At 43.2% G+C, this 20126-nt stretch overlaps 1 protein-coding gene across 1 annotated transcript; it reads left to right on the forward strand.

Annotated features, from left to right (window-relative positions):
- Positions 1–1760: 1760 nt before the first annotated feature.
- Positions 1761–19762, forward strand: rnf217 (ring finger protein 217). Its single transcript, XM_005449915.4, has 7 exons — positions 1761–2944; positions 7815–8036; positions 9045–9209; positions 9976–10073; positions 10163–10266; positions 13475–13546; positions 15072–19762. The coding sequence occupies exons 1-7, from the start codon at positions 1976–1978 to the stop codon at positions 15152–15154; spliced, it is 1713 nt and encodes a 570-aa protein (XP_005449972.2). The 5' UTR covers positions 1761–1975; the 3' UTR covers positions 15155–19762.
- The last annotated feature ends 364 nt before the right edge of the window (positions 19763–20126 follow it).

Consider the following 20126-nt stretch of genomic DNA (forward strand, 5'->3'; position numbering starts at 1 on the left):
TGTGGCCCCAGCCCTGTGGCATTAATGAGAAGTTGTAACAAAGCTAACAACCCATTTTACAGGTACCCTACTTAGATTTATTTGAAGGTTCTACTGCATTAAAAATGTGTCCATTCAAACTGCTTTTATTCTTCACTTTTCCTGATGAAATGAAGCCAGAGCTGGGTTTTTATGAAGAGGAGAACTGTGAGTGTGATGCAACGAAGAGTAAGTGGTCTACAACAACTGCTATTGCTCGATTCTTTCTTCTCTGAGTTGTTATAATGATTTGCACAGCGGTACAAAGTGATGTATTCAGTTTCTCCTCGTAAACGAAGCTGACAAAGATTCAGTATCTTGCTCAAGGACATCGCCACAGCAGATACACAGCAATCTGAAGGTTTTTGTTCTCCTTCAATACAATTTCCCAGAAATGAATTGCCCAAAGACCTCTTAGACTCTGGGGGGGGGGGATACAGTAAGAAAATACAGACATTTTCTGTATTTTTTTGTATTACAAAAACACATTTTTATAAATAAAAACACAAACCTTGGTTAGAAGGACTGTTAATATTTTTACATTACCAGAATGATGATTATATGCTTCAATGATTTGGATTGTTCAGTAGAAAAACACAGACTAATGGCTTTTCACATTTATGAAAACTGATGAAAAGCTGAAATGTGGCAGGAAAAAAATTTAATTACGGTCCAATTCTCTGTCATGCTGGGACAAAATGGAAAATTGTTCAGACAATAAACGCTCATGATTTTTAATGTTTTAATAATATATTTGCTAAATGTGATCATAGTTCAGATTTTTTTACAAGCAAAACTTATTAAACTGAACATTTTCTTTAGATTTGCAAACAATAGTTATAAAAGAAGGCTGTAATTTTATATTAATTTAATGCTGAAATGTCAAAGAAATGTAAGTGTTATTTGATGGATTTTTTTTTCATTTAATTATTTTAACTGTGCATTATAAGATCCAGCTGCAGAGCTGCAGTCGTTACAAGGACAGGTTGAAGAACCTACGAGGGCAGGGATGCCACACTTGTTTTACACTGTGGGCCGCATAAGAGGGCCACTTTAATCTTAAGTGAAACTCAATGATAAATGTGTTAAATTACAGAAAAGGTTATGGCAGTTCATTGCACATGTTGTTCTGTAATGATAAAATATAAAGTTTCTGTTAAACTGTAGACTCGCTGTAGTAATGGAAACACAGGAACTTTACTGTCTTGTAATTGTTTATCTGTTAAGTACTTTGGTGTAGTATGAATGTCAATGAGAGTCTTTATCAGGAAAAGCTGTAAAACCTATGAAATACAGTTAAAAGTTCAAAATCTGTGAGCTCCTTCACATTTGCTAAAACTGTACAGTAGGCTGGACTGAGAGAAAAACTGATTTTTTCTGTCTTTTTTTTTTTTTTTTTTTACAGTGAATCTACAGTAAAAATCATTTATTTCAACTAGTGAAAAAAAAAACAGGAACTTTCTGTCATTTAAATGTTTATCTATTACTTACTTTTTACTTCGTGTACTATGGATGTTAATGGAGGAGGTCTTTATCAGTGGAAAACACAGTAAAACCTATAAAAATGCAATTAAAATACTTAAATGTATGGCCTCTTTCTTTGGAGTCTTTAGAGGGCCGATTCTGGCCCCTGGGCGTTATGTTTGACACCCATATACAAAGGCCTAGGACAAAAAAAACCAAAAGAACCAGTGGGCCAGCCCTTCTGGCTCCTCTTCCTCACACTTAGCACCGGGAGCACTGTTTTTATTTGGTGCCATAGATTAAAGGGGAGTTAGGCTCTCTCCGATCTCCACCACTAGGCTTTCCATCGGCCTATCGCTGCTCTCCTGCACGCTTACGACGACACCCGGAAGCAGCCAGCTGCCTGCTTTGTTTTGTTTTGGTAGTGGGAGTTAGGTGAGAGGCAGACAGACGAGCAGGCGGCGGTACGGCACGGGAGAGAGCCGCTCTCTAAATGGGGAGAGCTAAATCGGGAATGGAAAATGACGGCCCGATAGCTGACGCCTGTAAAATGCCGAGTTTCATCAGCGGCATCGAGGAGGGGAGGGTGAAATTGTCCCGCAACCTGCCGACACAAACTTCCTTCACGGACGGTAAAGTTGAGCGGACGCTCGGAGATTTGAGCCGACGTGTCACCAGGTCAAACTCCCGGCTATCGCTGGACGAAAGCGACAGGGACCCGGGGGGGAAGGATGCGGAGGGCAACAACAACAACAACTGCAACGGCGGAGGGAGAGCGAGGAGGAGGGCGAGCGCTGTCGACATCCTGAGGAAGAATTTCGGGGATTCAAAATCTCCCTCTTTCCGTCTAAACGGAGGCAGTCGGATGCAGTGCGGAGCCGAGCTTGAAAACCACGAAGGAAGCGTTAACGACACTCAAGATTATGGACCTGATTATAGCGGGTCTACAAAGTCGGACGTAGAAACGGGCGAAGCCGAGGTGGAAAACGAACCAACCTCGAGCGAGTTACCGAGTTTGGGTGTTCGGGCAGTTGAATTGTTAACCGTTACAGGTCAGCGCCATCATACGTGTGACAACAGCGGCAGCACGGCCACTCCGGAGGGGTCTGTCAGCGCCAAAAAGCACGTCTACTGCACCGTTTACTGCATCGCCAACGACAGCCATGGAAAAGACGCCGAAATCACGGACTGCTCCGATGACACCGTCGCACCGGACGCGTCAGAACGGGACTTGGAGACTGGGCGGGATGCGGGTTCGAGTCCCGAGCTGCCACCGTACACAGTGGACGACCTGGTGGATCCTTTTGGGGACTTGTCCCACCGGCTGTCCGCGGAGCAGGCCGGCGCCGAGGGTGCGATGCACAGTTGCCGGGTGTGCATGGAAGAGAAAACCATCGCACCCCTGCCCTGCTGCAGGAAGGCCGTGTGTGACGAGTGTCTGAAACTCTACGTCAGCTCCCAGGTTGGTTGGGTTAGGGAGCAGTGGGGGGTATCTGAGTGAAAACAAAAGGGGCCTGTCCCAGAAGCAGGCCTCGCTGGGTCGGTCAGCAGCAGCTGGCTGAGGTGTCCTTGAGCAGCATTAACTTTGCAGTCTTCTCCGTCACACTTTTCTTGTGCTATATTTGGCATTTTATCCACATTTGGAAGCACGGGCTTGGCTTTCGAGCATACCAGGTGGTGACCCCAAACCCCACGTGTTTCGCATGCATACAAAAAGATCCACGTTAAGGGTTAATTAACGAGTGAAGGCGAGAATCTACAGGTCTTCTTGTCTTGTGATGAGTACTTTTTCGGTGAATCTGGGTCACAGACGCATGCCACACCAAAATTGGGACCTGGCAGCGGTGGTTTTCACAATAGAGGACTTTGTGAGAGCTCTTTGGCTTATTCAGCGTCTTTCTCTCAGGCTCTTTAAGAAGGATCCCACCTTCAGATAGAAGGCTTTTATTCTTATGTGTATTAGTATGTACAGTTGCATCCCAAAGGGGCACAAAGTGTGGGATCATCCCCTTCTGGGTTGATTCCTACATTCCCAGAATGCCTTTTGGTATCTGGAGGAAAAGGATGGATAAAAACAGCTGAAGCAGTCAACACAGAGGCAACAATGTCATAGTTGAAGAATGAGTTCTTCCACTATAATAAATGTCAGTATGGAGTCTCTGTTGCTTTATGCTGATCCATTAAGAAAATTAATAATTGATAGATTGATTACTCTCCAGTATAACAGCTATCAGACTGCAGCACAAGGCACATTGCTGCTTCCTACCAGGCCTGCACGATGTGAGGAAGCTCTGCAGTGTTCAGTAACAGTGGTCAGCACTGCGATGACTGTGTGACCTGCGATAAATAAGCGAATATTAAATTGTGCGTATTAGCAGTTATTTTCTGCTTTAATAGCTCCACTGCTAACACAGACCCCGAAACACTGACTGGCCCACTGAACAGAGAAATTAAATAACTGTTTATTGTACATGTTCATGTTGCACTGACAGTAAAATTACAATTTGCCAGCCAGTGATGCTTTTTACCAGAGATAAAGTGTTTCAGGATGGATTTTCTGCCTTCTTGTGGCTTCTTCATCAGACTGTTCCGGTCAGCAATCTTTCAGTCATAATCCCTGTTGCTTTTACAGCCCAGGGAGGAGCTGCACTCTCATCTCCTTGCTACTGTTGCTAAGATTGGCTTTAATCTGTATAGATAACGCACTTTTTATCAGTCATTCAGGCTCATTTTTATCTGCAGTTGTCTTGCTTTGATAACAGGGCATGAACATCCATGCAAATACAGAGCCAAGCCAGCTCTCTGATGAGCACACTGTGAATTTTTATTATTATTTTTGTTTTAAATGGTCATGTACATTATCCTGTGGAGGTGGAATTTTTTGCACACACGCTTGGCACTTAACCCTCAGTAGAAGCGTTATGTCAGATGGATGTGGTCACAGATGGGACACTTGGGAATTGGTGTTTTTTGTTTGTTTGTTTTTGTTTTTGCTCCTGGGATCTTGGTCAGGCATTGCAGGATGGATGGATGTTGCACTGAACCGATTCCAGCCGTGTTGTTATAACAGGGATTAAACCTGCAACTTTCCTGTTGTGCTAAATAAAGACCTAATGAAATCTAGGCAGTCTAATCGTTGCTATTGCATATTTGTCTATAGCACACCCGCTTTCATTTCCAAGGTTATATGTATCAGGACATTAGCATGTTCTTAAACGAACACCAGCACATGTTATATTACACTGTGTCAATATTTATGTAACAAAAATTAAGCCAAAATGCAGAAGCAGTGTGTGAAAAGCTGAGTATCCTATGTGTTTCAGTGGAGTCACCTTTAGCAGCAGTAAGTTGAAGTGTTTGTTTTCTGTGTGTCTCACATGATTGTGGAGGAATTTTCAGCCCGTTGGTCTTTACAGTGGTCATTTCAATCAGGTTGAGGTCTGGACTTTGGCTGGGCCATTGCAACACATTGATTCTTTTCTTTTTCGGTCGTCATCCTGTAGATTTGCTGCTTTACTTGAGATCATTGTGTGGTGATCCAGTTTGAGCCAAGCTTTAGCTGTTGCATTGATGGCCTCACATTTCACTCTAGAATACTCTGGTGTACAGAGGAGTTCATGGTTGACTCAAATCATCACCCCTCCATCACCAGTTGTTATGAGGTGCTGATAGGCTGTGTTGGGTTTTTGAAAAATGTGGCACTTTAGAGTCTGAGATGTTGAATTTGTTTTGTGTTTTGTTTTGTTTTGTTTTGGAGGGTCTAACGTTGAGGTGAATGCGCTGCATCATCCACTCCTGGGAAAAATATCTTCAACATTTTACATGTTTAGTCTTTCTCACTGTGGGATGATGGATTCCAGATTGTTTGGAAATGGCCTTATAACCTTTCCCAGGCTAACGGGCAGCAGTAGTTGCTCCTCTGAGATCATTACTGATGCATGTTAAGACGCACCTGAATGCTTCAGACCAGCAAACTGCCAGAACCTCTGCTTTCATAGAGGTGCTCACACTTCATAAAGATCCATCAATGGGGTTCATTTGATTACCAGCACCTGGCTGCTATGTACCCGCTTAGACGTATGATAGAAGCTGTATGGGTCTACTTAGTTTTTCATACACTGCTTCTCAATTTTGGCTTATTAAACAAATAGTGACAAGAGGTTTCATGAGGTCAGATTAACTATGGGCAAGCCCTATGAGCCAAAACCTCAGGCTTCAGATTGCCCATAACAGTAAGTTTTAGACATTTTTTTTGGACTCTGTGCTCTGTATGATGTCAGCAAAAGTGAAAATCCCTAATCTGATCATCTCAGGGACACAGCCACCCGTCTGCTCTTCAAATGTTCAGTTTAGCAGAGGCAGGCACTCAGCTGAAAGTTGGCTTAAAGGGAACAGGAAGAGAGCGCTAAAACGGCTAGTTTCATACAGTTGATAAGCTGGCTGAACCTGTGAGTCAAATTATTTTACTGTGAATTCAATTCAGCTTTATTTGTATAGCACCAATTCACAACAACAGCCACCTCAAGGGGGTTTATATTGTAAGGTAGAGACCCTACAATAATACAGAGAATACCCCAACAAGCAAATAACCCCCTTTGAGCAAGCACTTGGTGACAGTGGGAAGGAAAAACTTCCTTTTAACAGGAAGAATTAGAATTAGGCAGAATTAGGCTAAGGAAGGAGCAGGCATCCGCTTTGACTGGTTGGGTATGAGGGAAGGGGGACAGGGCTGTGAATCATGCAAAGCTACCCTAGCAGAGTGCAGAGTACAAATATTGAACCACAGATTGCCAAACACGGTCCCTTTTAAAGCCTCATACATTCCTAAACACTTACTACCAGTTGTTTTACTTTAAGGCAGCATGACCTCATTTTGGTCCACGTCATGCTGACATCATCTGTTGCTCTTACGAATAGATTCAAAGCTGGATGTTACCCAATGCTGTTAGTTTACAACCCAGCCTCAGTCAGCTAGGTTTCAAATACGTGCAGCACGTGGCAGTTTAGGTGCTTGGACTGACTCGGGTCGGTGAACGGTTCACCGCTAATGCGGTAAACTCAGGTTTCTGGTTGTATTTGTTTATGTTTTCACTCACGACATTAAAACCACAGAACAAAGTCACCTGTATTTTCAGCAGACCACACTCTGTGACACGTGCAGGTGAGAAATAACCTGTCCAACCAGTCTGTGCTGGTCATCCCAGCACTGCTGTTGTGGCAACAATATCAATACAGCTTTGGATGATATATGCTCACTTTATATGCAATATTGGGTTTTTTGGGTTTTTTGGAGGGTGGGTGATATGGGTGTGACACCATCAGAAGTTGATGCTATTGTACTTTGTTTTCGGCCTGCCATTTCTCACACGCACACACAAAGGGAGAAAAGACCTGATCGTGTGTCAGTATAACAGGTCTCACAGGGTTTGATGGATTTAATGTGTTGAGGAGACAGAGCGAGAGAGAAAAATGAGGAAATGAAAGATGAATGGAACTAGAGAAGAAGATCAGCCCTAGCTGGGAGGAAGCACATTGAAAAAAGTTTGAAACGAAAGATGGTAAAAGAATAGGAGGCAATATTTCCAGTGGGATTTGAGTTGTCTCTTATCCTGCCCGTGACATTTACTGCATCACATACTGCATTATAGGTAGGGTTAGATGACATGAGTTTGTGTTTGCCGGACATTGACACGTAGCGCTGTAAAGGCTAAATTAATGACTCATGATAATAACAGATTGGGAAATTTCCAGGATTACATGTCAGCCTCCTGAAACCGCCTAGTCAGAGAGTCAAAATATCCGGCTTTATCTTTGAAAGCCTTTTGGTGAGCAGGTTTGTTTACCTTAGCCTCACACGCCTTCAAGAGAAGTCTAAATAAAAGAGTGCACTCCTTCCAGAGTGCACGATCTTATGGTTAGTTAGTGTTTTACTGGATCACCAGACTGTGGATCAGTTCCACTCAGAGTTACCAAGTGCCAGGCACTCACACTGCACTAATGTGCCCGTGTGCGCGCGCTTTGTCATAGGTTAACCTCCAGCGGCTGCACGACCGCCCTCTGCCCCTCAGTTCTTCTGGTCTTTGGTGAATTATTTACCATCTCTCATCAGTGGTGTAAATATATTCAGCATGCAGATTTGGGTCAGAGAAATGCACCATAACAAACCGCCGAGTGGTGACACATGTTTTATGAAGCTTACTGATTTCTTTGTGGAGCCTTTGACAGGTTTATCAGTAACATTTAAAAGTAGAATACCCTCCTCTGAGCCTCTATGTGCATTAAAAGCAGATTTTTCCACGATGCCATGTCATCTGTCTGTGTTCTTTCCCCAGGTGCGAGTGGGGAAAGCTCTTATCAGCTGTCCGATCACGGAGTGTAGTGGCAACCTGGAGGAAGGACTGGTGATTTCCCATTTGACCAAAGAGGAGGTGGCAAAATATCGTTACTTCTTGGAGCTGAGTCTGCTGGATTCGAGCACAAAGCCCTGCCCCCAGTGCAGTCAGTTCACTTCTCTGAAGACGCACACCCCCAACCGCTCCGAGCACAAGTATAAAGTAAGTTGATGCGCCGGCGATGACAGTTGCCGTAATGTTGTACAGTAAAAAGGGATGCTCGCAGTGAGTCGCAGTGAGCTGTGTGATTAAGAAGTGCCTTGTGCCGCTGGTGTGTGCACTAGGCAACAAAAGCAGAGCTGGGGTAAAAGTAATTGCTTTGGTTAACTGCGAGTGGATAAAATCAGATCCCAAGCCTTTATTCACGTCAAGAGCAACAAAGACCAGGGTGCCCTATTGATGTATGATTTTATTTGTTCAAGCGAAACCACATCCATAGTTCACATCTGCACACAGATATTTGCTGCTTATCGTTTCCCATCTCTCTTCCCCCATTCCCTGTCATCTCCCTACTGGCAAACTCTAATATTTAGGAATAAAATGCCTCACAATCCTGGGGGAAAAACAGGCAAATTCCAAAACCTAAAGGTCTTAAATAGGACTTTTGTGTTATTTGTGTTTATTTGTGTATTATAATGTCAGATGCTCTTATGAAATCGGGTAGAGTTTAAAATAATAAGGTAATCAGTGTGAAGTAACACCTAAGCCTTGGTTTCCAGCTTGTGCCTAGCTGACATCAGCACATATTTTCCTCTTGTAGTCATCTATTACACAGCTGGAGGTGTGGGTTTGGGTGAGCCCTCGGTGAGAAGGCGGAGCTTAAAAGCAGCAGGTTCTGTTTGCTGAAGCCAGGCGAGGGGGAACCAATCAAAAGGGCCTTTGAGGAGGGGCAGACTTAAGGAGACAGGAACTAAAAGATCAGATAGGTTGGAAAATGGATAAACTTGGGGATTTCATTAAGGGTCATGTGTATATATGAATATAAATATAAATAGCTGGCTACTAAAATAATGCATTTTGGTTTAAGGATTAATAGCCTGTACTAAATCTGCACCTCTGCTCAAAAGTAACACATTCAATGTGATTGGTCAAACTGCAGTTGTCCAGTTTCAAGGCTGAGCATGTTGGTTATTTGTGCGTAAACATGTCTGTTTTCTGTCTGCTCTGCAGATCCAGTGTAGCAATTGCCAGTTTGTGTGGTGCTTTAAATGCCACGCGCCCTGGCATGACGGGCTCAAATGCCGCGACTACAGGAAAGGAGACAAGCTGCTACGTACCTGGGCGAGTGTCATTGAGCACGGACAGAGAAACGCCCAGAAATGCCCCAAGTGCAAGGTGAGACACTGATGAACGATAGACGCCACAAGCTTTTTGTTTCCAACATTTTGGGAAGAGGACTCCTGAAAGCGGCCACAGTGTCTGTACACGGGAAGGGATTTGACTGATGGAGGGTGTTATCGGTGTAGATGAATGAATCAATGAAGGTTAAGAAGCATTGAAGCAGTTGTAGATGATGGATGGAGCGCTGTAGAGAACAGGATGGATGCAGAGATGTAAAAAAAGAACGTGTGCAACGGCAGCGGCAGTCCATAACTGGTGAGCACACTGAAAAATGATGGCCATGTGTGCTGCACAAAACCATATCTGGTAGACTCACTGGCATCTCCCTGCTAGCCATAATACCAGCCTGGTCTTATCGTGCAGTCTCATTACGACCAAGTTGGTCCACACAATATCTAATTTGACTGTCAGATGACTAAAGGAAGACATAAATTAAGCTAATTACCGGTATATGGGAACTGTTTGCTCACAACAGTAAACACTTTCCATCTGTGTTTGTCACACTGCTGCTCCATGGCTCTGGAAGCAGGAAGAGGAGCTCATGTTTGATGAAGACAGCAGATTGGTGTCAAGTAAAAGAAGCTGCTCAAAGCTAGTTATTGGTGAGGTTATAGAAAGTCTGCTCCCTGATGCGTACTGCTGATGTACTGTACTACTGCGGGTGCTGTTAGATGCTTATAGTGTACAGTGTGAAACTGAAAGAGACTTCACAGGTGTTGCATGTTACATCACCTCTCTTTGTTTTAATCTTCGTCTGTAGATTCATATTCAGCGTACGGAGGGATGCGATCATATGACCTGTGTGCAGTGCAACACCAACTTCTGTTACCGCTGCGGAGAGCGCTACAGACACCTGAGGTGTGTTGTGCTCCACTTTCTTCACTCTGGCTGCTTTGTTCGCCCATCTCTTCTCTGCGATTTCACCTTTCGCTTCATTTTGCTGGCAGATTTTTTGGGGACCACACATCCAACCTCAGTGTGTTTGGCTGCAAGTATCGCTATCTCCCCGATAAACCTCATCTGAGACGGCTAATTAGAGGCTCTGTCTGTGGTAAGTTGCTGCGTGTAATTGATAAAGAGCTGTTTTCATAGCATGTTTGCTCTTTTCAGCTATAGTGAGCTTTATGCTAACACAGCTGCATATCTACAACTAGGAGTGGCCCGTTATGGCAGTTACCGTGTGTTCTGCCGTTCTGCCACAGATTTAAACAACAGAGCTGTTTGCTCAAGCCGTGATCAGAGTGAACTCTGGTCACTGGCTTTTATGTATTTGCATCCTTGTCAGAGCACAGGAGTTTCAGACTAGGACAATGCCCTCTGTTCGTTACACAAGTGTGTGCAAAACAAGTAACAGACAACTTACACCCAGAAAACTCAGGGGAAGTACTGTATGTGTGTGCTTGACTGCATCGTGTCCCAATTTTCTACTTTAAAGTAATGCGTTGATGCTTTGGACAGTTGGACAGTGCTTTTGAAATTAGGGAGAACCACTGCAGTCCCTGAAAGTTTCAAGAATATTATTGGAAAGGGGCAGGGATAACTCAGTAGGTAGAGTGTTGGCCACATGATCGGAAGGTCGGGGGTTCGAATCCACTGAACAGCTACCCTGAGGTACCCTGAGCAAGGTACAGTCCCTACACAGTGCTCCCCGGGTGCCCAATGGCTGCCCACTGCTTCACAGAGTGAATGGGTTAAATGCAGAGAGGAATTTCCCCACGGGGATCAATAAAGTATACATTAATTTATTGAAAGGATTTTTTTCCCTCATACATACAGCACAAGATTTTATTTAGCAGTTATGTCCAAGTTTCAAATGTCGAGCTGTTGCATTGAATTGAGGTTGAAGTATTTGGAGGTAGTCTTCCTTATTTAATATTCCATGCACTCCAGTGTATGAAGTGCCAGTGCAGCTGCTACCGCCACCGTGCTTTACTCCTGTTAGCATACCTCCTGTAATTGTGGCCAAATAACTCAATCTTTGTTTTGTCTGATTATCAAACTCTTCTCCAGAAGGCACTTGTCCTTGTAGCTGTAAATTTCAGTTGAGTTTGAAAGTGTCGATTTTGGAGCAGGGCCTTATCTTTTGGAAAGCATCCTCTCAGTTCATGGTGACGTAAAACTTCACTGTGGACAGTGACGCTGGTGTTTCAGAAGTTACCTGTTTACGGCAGGGTTGAGCCTTGATGGTTCCTGGATTGTTCCTGAACATTCTAACCAATCCCCTCTCATCTGAGGGTGACAGTTTGGGTCTTCAAAGTGGCGACACATCCAAAATACTTGTACTTAAAGTATAGTTGTTTCAATCAATCTGTAGTTGTTTTTGGCCTCTTGTTAGAAAATGAAGGTGTGGTTTCATATCACAGATAAGTCTCCATTTTGAAACACAGTATGACCAAGATTTACAAAATGTGCTTAATTTTTAATTTGATGGGACCCGAAATGAGTGATTGAGCCCATAACTTCAGTCCGGGTTAGTGTTAGGTGCCTTTAAGTTGCAGTCTTTTTCATGGCCAGCAGGGGCCGACTCCTGTGGCTGCACAGAGGCTACATTCACACTGCAGGTCTTAAAGCTCAATTCCAATTTTTTTAATCAAATCCGATTTTTTTTGTCTGGTTGTTCACACTACAAATAAAATGTGATAGCAAACGTGCTCTAGTGTGAACGGTTCACGTCCCTCAAAGAGGCCAGCATGCGCAAAAGAAGACGTCACACACAACGCGCTCTGTTTACGGAAGTAAAAAATGGCGGCTACAGCGCTAGTAGGTGTTGTTGCAGCAGTCTATCAATTTCTGCATTGTCGTAACCGACAGATTTTGACAAATTAATTAGAGAAAGAAGGACACTGGAAAAAAAAGAGAGCCCGTGCTGTAACAATGGCCTTGTTAAAGCCATTTAACAAGGCCTCCGCCTCCAGTTTCCGCCGCCATGCTTTCTCGTTTGTCTTCTCCGGTGCTGACAATTGGCGTTTGTCTTGTGTCAGTGACGTAAAAGACGGATTTAATGCGACATGACCATTCAAACAGCAGTCGATTTCTAAAACATCAGATATGTATCTGATTCAGTACCACATACGAAAGTGACCTAGGTCGGAATTGAAAATATCGGATTTGTGCTGTTCAAACTGTCATACCATGATCGGATATGGGTCGCATAGGGTCAAAAAAGTCGGATTTGATGCGCTTTCGCCTGCAGTGTGAACGTAGCCGAAGACCTTTGGTTGTAAAGAAGTGTGTGGACAAACGGCCCTCACCTGCTGTTTCTCTGTGACCTCAGTCATCACGCTCCTGTTGACTTTATGGTCTAAGTTGTTACTTTCAGGTCATACTGAACAAAACACGCAGTCCATTTTGTAAATTATGGTCATTCTGAGAGTCAGAAAGGAGGATTATCCAGGCTATGCTCATTTGCTAAGGACTTGTTGATCACAAGTCAGCTTCACAGTCAGATCGGCGCCTTGAAACCACAGCGAAGACACTCAGACTGAGGCTTTATAACCGTCTAAGGGCTGCACTGAAGCAGGAAGAATTAGTAGGGATACTCCTTACCACGTTCAGCATCCTGTCTTAGTGTTTTAGCATGATTGCTAAGAAGTATTAAACACAGAGAAGAACAGAGGTATTTGTACTTTTAACAGTTTGAAGGTATTTCAGTCTGGATCAGAGTGGTGGAACAGCCGTAATTAAGCAGACTTGCCATCCCTAAAGCTCCACTGCTTGCATCACTTTAATGAAAAAGCCTTTCCTGGGGCTCTTGCACTTATAAACCACTTTCTCTTGTTTATAAGTGATTGACGTGAATTCACCACACAATAACAACAGAAGTGAACGTATCCACATCTGCCTCTGTACTTCATTCGTGAGATTCCTGATGAAGCATGATAGAATCACATATCAGATGTTCATTCTTATTATCCATTCACGGTTATCAATTACATGCAAGCCCCTCTGATAGCTCTCTTTCACTCTGCTCTCAGCGACAGCTTCAGCTCGTTATATCGGCAGGGTGCCCGTGAACCGGGAGCTAATTTGTCGCTTAACATGAGCCACTGGCCCATTACAGCGCTCATAACTGTTCTCGTGCCATGCGCTGCTAGTGGCAAAGATGTAGCATTTAATAAAGAACATTACACTGCGGATGGAGTTCATTTGTAGTTACAGTAACTTCCATCCCGCAGCTATTCACCGATGACCAAATGTCGCAATTTATGAAGAGAAAAAAAATGACAATCATCCTTTCCTCTGCCTGTGTCTCTTTGCAGCCTCTAAGGTGCTGATAGCTCCTGTGGTCATTCTGCTGGTCGTGGTGCTCGGAGCTCTCGCGCTGGTGATAGGTAACATATTACAAACACACATGACCTCTAATCTGTTTCGGTGAGAGCAGTAAACACTTATCAGCGAGATGGTTCGCCTTGTTGTTTTCTTCCAGGCTGCTAAGAAGCTCTCTTATCATCTGTTTTTGGTCATGGGCTTCTTTTTATTTTCTGTAAAAGTTCACTTTTTCTGTTCAAAAAGGACAAAGCTGTTGATCCAGAGAAACACTATAATGGAGTAACTATTGCTTCCTGGAACGACAGTACTGTGCAAGTCTTGAGTCACCCCTAATTTCTTTGTATTTGGCTTCCAGTGAACAAAACTTTCTAGTAACTTTTAAAGTGGTTTTGAGCAACAGTTCTCTGGGCTTTCTGAAGGTTGTCTTAGGACATTGGCTGCTTCTTCACTCTTTTTCAGTCCAGTCCCTGTACCTGACCATTTTCAGTGGATTTTCTATAAATCACTGAAGCTTAAAAATATAGCTAACACAAAGGATGAACTAGTGTTGTGTCTACACATAAGAGAAAACCTAGCAATGGACCAATTTCAGTTTTATCTTTAAAATTTGCACTTTGTTATAGCAAAAACATCATTTGTTCCTACTGTTTTTTTAAATAAGAAAGATAAGGCAGTTTCACAGGTATGAAATAATATTTTTGCACCAGCAAAGTGATTCCCAAAGAGATTTTAGCTGGAAGTTGTGCCCCTAAAGATTTGAGAGAGACGAGATTTACAGCGGATGAACAGTAACTTAAGAAATAGCTAGAAATTCAACACAGACCTGACAAGAGGGACCCGAGAGATGCATCTCCCCTTCAGAAATTTGTTCACTGAAGCCTCATTTTCATTTTGCAGCATGAAAATGATCCCAAACACACTGCCAATGCAGTAAAAAAAATACATGTATTTAAATAAAAAGCACACCGTGGAAAACAATCAGTCATGGATTCATCATCTCGACAGAGAATGGAACAAAAGTCAGCCAACATCAGAATAAAAGCTTTAAATGTCCTTCTAGAAGAACTATTCCTAAAGACTGCTAAAAGAAAGCTGCCTAAGAGGGCAGTGTTGAAGAACAAAGGTGGTCATGCCAAATATTGACTTTAAAGCCCTTTAAGCTCCGTGTATGTTTGCAGGTTTTAATTGATCGCTCCAGTTTTCCCAGCAAAATATAAACAAATGAGGAAGGTCAGGGGCTCAAGACTTGCACAGTACTGTGCATTTGCAAGAACATCCAGCTAGAGACTAATCAGACTGCACTGTGAACTGCTCATGCCTCAGCTGACCTGTAGTTATTAGTGTAATTAATGTTAATCTGTTTCCTGCGTCTGTAAGTCCGACTGATGGTCCTCTGCGGACTGATAGGCATGATGGTGGGTTCATCATTAATAGAATCAATGTTGTGCTGCCGTCTCTCTCCGATGCCTTTCAGTTCCACATATAACACATTTGTTTGCAGTGCCGCACAACAGAGAATATTTAATGCTTGTAGACAGGACAGCGGTTTTACCTCTCTTGCACTTTCTGCCGTCTCTGTTTTTGTAGGGTTGGTTGTTTTCCCGATTTATTACGTGTGCAAGAAGAGGAAGAAGCAGCAGCGCACCAGAGGCTCCGGACGATGGATCTGAAGCTCGTCCTTCTTTCCATGCAGACCTCACCCTCACACACACACGCACACACAAACACACACAAACACACACGGCTTGGAAAGACAACACCCGCATCTCCTCAGGGACAGACCTGCCAGCCTGAGTCATCACAAAACTCTTGAGATGAGCAACACAAACTAAACACTGGCAGTTAGGAAGGACCTCAGGTGGAATGATGTACCTAAATCTGAACGAATGCACATCTTTACATCTGGATTATTGCTCTCAAGTGGGACTACTGCAAAATGAATGCTGTATCAGGATGCTGGATATTTACGCAGAAGAGTGTCTGTGAAGGTTCTCAGTCATCCAGGTCATCGTAGTCAAAGGAATTTGCAAAGAAAAGCGTCTGGACTTCTTTGAGTTGCTCGGCCATTTGACCTTAGAACTGAAGAAGCTTCTCGGATGAGAGGTGAAACGTCTTCAAGCAACTCAAAGAAGTCCAGACGCTTTTCTTTGCAAATTCCTTTGACGCAGAAGAGTAATTAAAAAAAAAAGTTTAAAAAAAGTTTTAAAAAAAAAGCAACCCCACCCCCCGATCAGCTGCTGTCTTGCACAGTGCTCGTCACATAGAGGATGTTAAATGTAGGAACTTCTGAGGACTTTCTTGGATACACTGCAGGAAGTTTCAATCAGTGCACATTTTCCACGAATGTCACACTTTTTATTTTATTATTTTAAAGGAGAACAACCATAAAGCGCAGCTTAAACAGCTGCAGTTTGGTTTGCACCCATGCTTTCCTACCTGTGGTTGGTTTGACGCTGAGATGCAGGAATACTGTGGACAGGAGGCTTTGAGAGTGTCGGATACCGGTAATTATGAAGGCGCCAGAAATGCCGGCTGCACAGTGATAGCAGAGCCTCGCGGATGAAAAAGAAGGAAATACGTTTTTACTCATTTGCAAAAGTTGTTTGTGCCGCTGTTGGCTGGAGGAAAAAAGAGTGAGAAATGGAAATGAATTTGGAACAAACACTGATATCAAGTTCTCACTGATGCAACGCAAGCTGGACGTCAACTTTTCCCAGCGTAGGTCAGATATTTGGAAAAATTTCCATCGCAGTTTGAGTATCTGGCAAACCCACAGCGTGGACAATAATGTCAAAGGAAGGATGATACTTGACTATTCTGGGTAACAGCGACTGGCTCTCAAATTCTCGCTAGAAGGTTTGAAGATTAGGCGTGTACCCAACCTTAAGAGTGACGTCTGGTGTTAAAGATCGCACACTCACACACACGAAAGTGAAACTTTGGAAGGCCCTTTGGAGTTATAACAAGCCTCTGTTGTTTTCTGTTATGGTTTTCCATCAAACTTTCATCCTGTCTGTCCCCGTCTCTCTTGCTGTCTTTTTGTCCCACCTCTCTGTCTGTCTGTCTGTCTGAGCTGATGCTGGTTTACACTCCCTCCCTGCATGGCATGTTGTTTCCAGTGAGCCTACACGCTGTATGCCAGTATCTGCATCATCAAAAAAAAAGGAGCTGCTGTGCCAAAACAAAGCGCTGAATATGGCGGGATAGACGGTTTACCGTGTCCCTTTGTTTTTTTTGTTTTGTTTTTATTGTTCTTTTAGACGTGAACTTTTGCAGGGGTGTCGATGAGGTATAATGAAGTGTGCACAAGAAATGGGGATCAAAACAAGCTGTAGAAGTACGGTAGATAGTTGGAAAGTGCTCAGAAGAGCAGAAACTGACTGAAAAGACAGAGAATAGAATGTAGAGTTAGGCCCGCGGTTTACCAAAGAGCTAAACAGGGTGTTATTGTTCTTAAGGTCATCCAGTTTATTTGGATGTCAGCTGTATGTGGATCAGTTTTGTGTTTTTGTTTGTTTGTTTGTTTGTAGCTGTCTGCCTGCTTGACAGTTTGGATAGTGACAAAGCAGTTTTTGACGCAGACCTCTGAATTCATTCGCACTGGCACGAGAGAGAGCGCGCACAGCGAGCGCTGCCAGGAAACGACAGATTTTAAGAGCTTTAAAGGTCGCCACCTGGCAGCAGTCAGCCAGCTGCTCTCTCCACTTATCCTGTCACTCTTTTTGTTTTTTGTGGGTTTTCATTTTATTTTATTTCATTTTTTTATATACCTTTTATGCCTCGTGATTGTCCTTTAACATCTTTTGTCCGTGCCGCTGCCCCGTGAGGTGTGACTGGACTCTGACCTCAGCTGTGAGTGGATGTGGAGAGGCGGGTGATTACAGTACACAACGCTCAATTGCAGCAGCAGCCACAGAGAAAAAGGAAGCATCCAAACCAATTGCTTTTTTTTCTCTCCACACTTCTGACATGTGAAAATAGCACACATCTGCCCAGTGGTGCGTTGTGGAAGTGAAAAAGGTTTCCAAATCAGTCACAGACTTCTTTTTTTTCTTTTTCATGGAGTGAGGATGGCGTTTTAAAGGTGACGCATTAAGAAAAACACAAAGAGACGGGTGTGTTCCAGCTGGACGCAGGAGACGACACGGTAGAGTGAGTAAATATGTGGAAGGCCAAGTGATGAGTAGTTCCAGGTGAAATGTCTCCATCTGAAACAAACACTGTGGGTGAAGGCGGGAAGTTGGTGTCTGTGCGTCCGTAGCGATTGCCGTCAGAGCGAATGTTACAGCACGTTTCGTCACTGAAGCGGATGTTGGATGATTTGCAGTGCAATGCCATTAACTGGGGTTGATCCCAGGGACCTGATCTCTTTTCTACATCTGGGAGTTAACACATACAACGTGTCAGCTGTAGGCGCAATATACATACACAGATTGTTACACACCCTATCTGAACGACCACAACGGGGTCACGACTCTGGGTTTGAATCTGCTCTCAGGAAGTTTGCTTTTCTCTTCACTGTAACCCAGAGCCTCCCATCTCACCTGAGCTGTGCCACAGATATCCTCAACTGCACTCTAGAGTCGCAACTCTTCCCGATGCCTGGAGCTCCAGGGATTAGAAACCCCGGTTTAAATTCCAGGAAGTAAAACCACTGTAGTGTCAAAAGAAGATCAAACTGTGTGGGTGCAGCCGCCACTGTCTGGTCTGCACTCTGGTCACGGGTTAAACCTGTACATTACAATATGTATTAGTAAGTCAGCAGCATGGAGACGGATGTGCAATGAATGGGCCAAACTGAATGCTTTTAACATTTACTCACATGCATTTCATGCAGGCATGTTTCAGCTACACTGGTGTAATGAATTGCTGCTTGTTTTTTTGTTTTTGTTTTTTAAAGTTATTAAACGGTTGACAGAGCATATGACGGTTATGTCCTTTAGACTATTTCCATGGCGTTTTCCTAAATTTGAATTTTTCTTTAATGGTTAGCTCGTCAGGAAAAAAAAGATGGCAAATTTGCCTTTTGTTTTTGTTTCATTTTTTTTGTAAATACGGATAAATGAGGTCTTATGGGTTGGTTCTTTTCCATGTGACATCAGGTTTTTACCCTTTTATACACATCTGTGTTGCATAACTCTGCCTAGTGCTAATGCCAAGCAGAAATCCCATCTTTGTTGTTACTGTTGTTGTGTTACTATAGCCAGGAGCTCTTTGGTTAAAGCTGTAACCAGAAGCTGCTCTGTATATTCATTTAGTGACATTAGAGTTGTTTCAGGCCATGATTTTTTTTCCCCTTGCTGGGAAGCATTGGCTGGTTGACACCATGGTCTTTGTTTTGTTTTGTTTATATGACATTCCCGGTTTTATTGGCATAAATATGCAACGGTGCCTTCACATCAACAATAGATCAGATTACCAACTTGTTATTCAGGGTCCCTGCAAATATTACAGACAAGGGTGCAGTCTCATCACAGCCTGCTGTTGTATGTGTTATTTATTAGAACAGTTAATAGAGCAGTACAAGAGGCTTCTTGATGTAAAATAAATTTGTCTGAAACTACTGTTGAAGGAATATATATTTATGGATGTCTTACCCATACCACACAGAAGATATGCAGATGACTCAGTGTTTTCCTGCTAAAAATATGTTTTATAGCTTCAGATTAAACTAAACTTCTGAAATTTTATAAGTGCCACAATCCAGTGAGTCTCGCTATATCCCAAATACTGTTTGTACCTTTTTGCACAAGCTACACTGTCACAATTTTTCCGACTTGCTCTTTGGATTAATTCGAGGAGGCTGTTGCACTCATCAGATGAACATCATAAATAAGGCAAAAACGGGACTAAGCCTGTCTTGATGAAAGAGTTAATCACGCCCCCCCCCCCAAAAAAAAAAGATTTCAGTGTCATTTCAGCATAAGTTTGACTCAGGACAAGTGATGTTGCAATATGGTGGTGTACTATCAGTAACATCGGGTTGGGTTTTCCCTATCTAGACATGCAAAGTTGTTGGAACGACAACAGCAGCAGGTTTATGTGTACACGCCACACAGTTATCCACGGGTATTTCTATTCAAGGAAATGTTAGAGACGCTTGATAAGTATGTTCCTTGTTTTCACCAGGAAAACATTCTTCCACCTGCTGCCACTGTCAGAAACATCTGCTGGTAATATTTGCTATTGTTGCTCACTTAGCCAGGCACAAACACTGTTTTCTCCTGAACATTTGCTTTATTAACGGAGAATAAAGTAAAGTAAGTCAAATGCCAAAATGCCCCAGTTTGCCTGATTCTTTTTGATATTAACGCGCCACCGAAACAGTCTGCTTCTTTGTTCGTAGATAATGCGGAGGCCTTTCTCAATTATGCAGCTCTTTCTGAGGTCTGTTTGACAGAGTGTTTAAATGGCTACAGCCTGTGTATTCATGTAAGCACGGGTGTGACTGCAGTTTTATGTCAGCAGGGGTCATAAGTGCACCAGAGGAGGCGAAGCCAACATAACCATGGGCAGTCTAAGGCCAAAACCTCATTATTTCCTATGAACAAGCTGACACTAAAACAAAAACAAGCAATAACACTAAGTGGCTTATTTAGTGTTCAACTGGACTGTGAGTAGTGGTGTCAGAAGGAGTGGTAC

Source organism: Oreochromis niloticus, linkage group LG15 (assembly GCF_001858045.2).
Source record: "Oreochromis niloticus isolate F11D_XX linkage group LG15, O_niloticus_UMD_NMBU, whole genome shotgun sequence".
Taxonomy (NCBI): Eukaryota; Metazoa; Chordata; class Actinopteri; order Cichliformes; family Cichlidae; genus Oreochromis; species Oreochromis niloticus.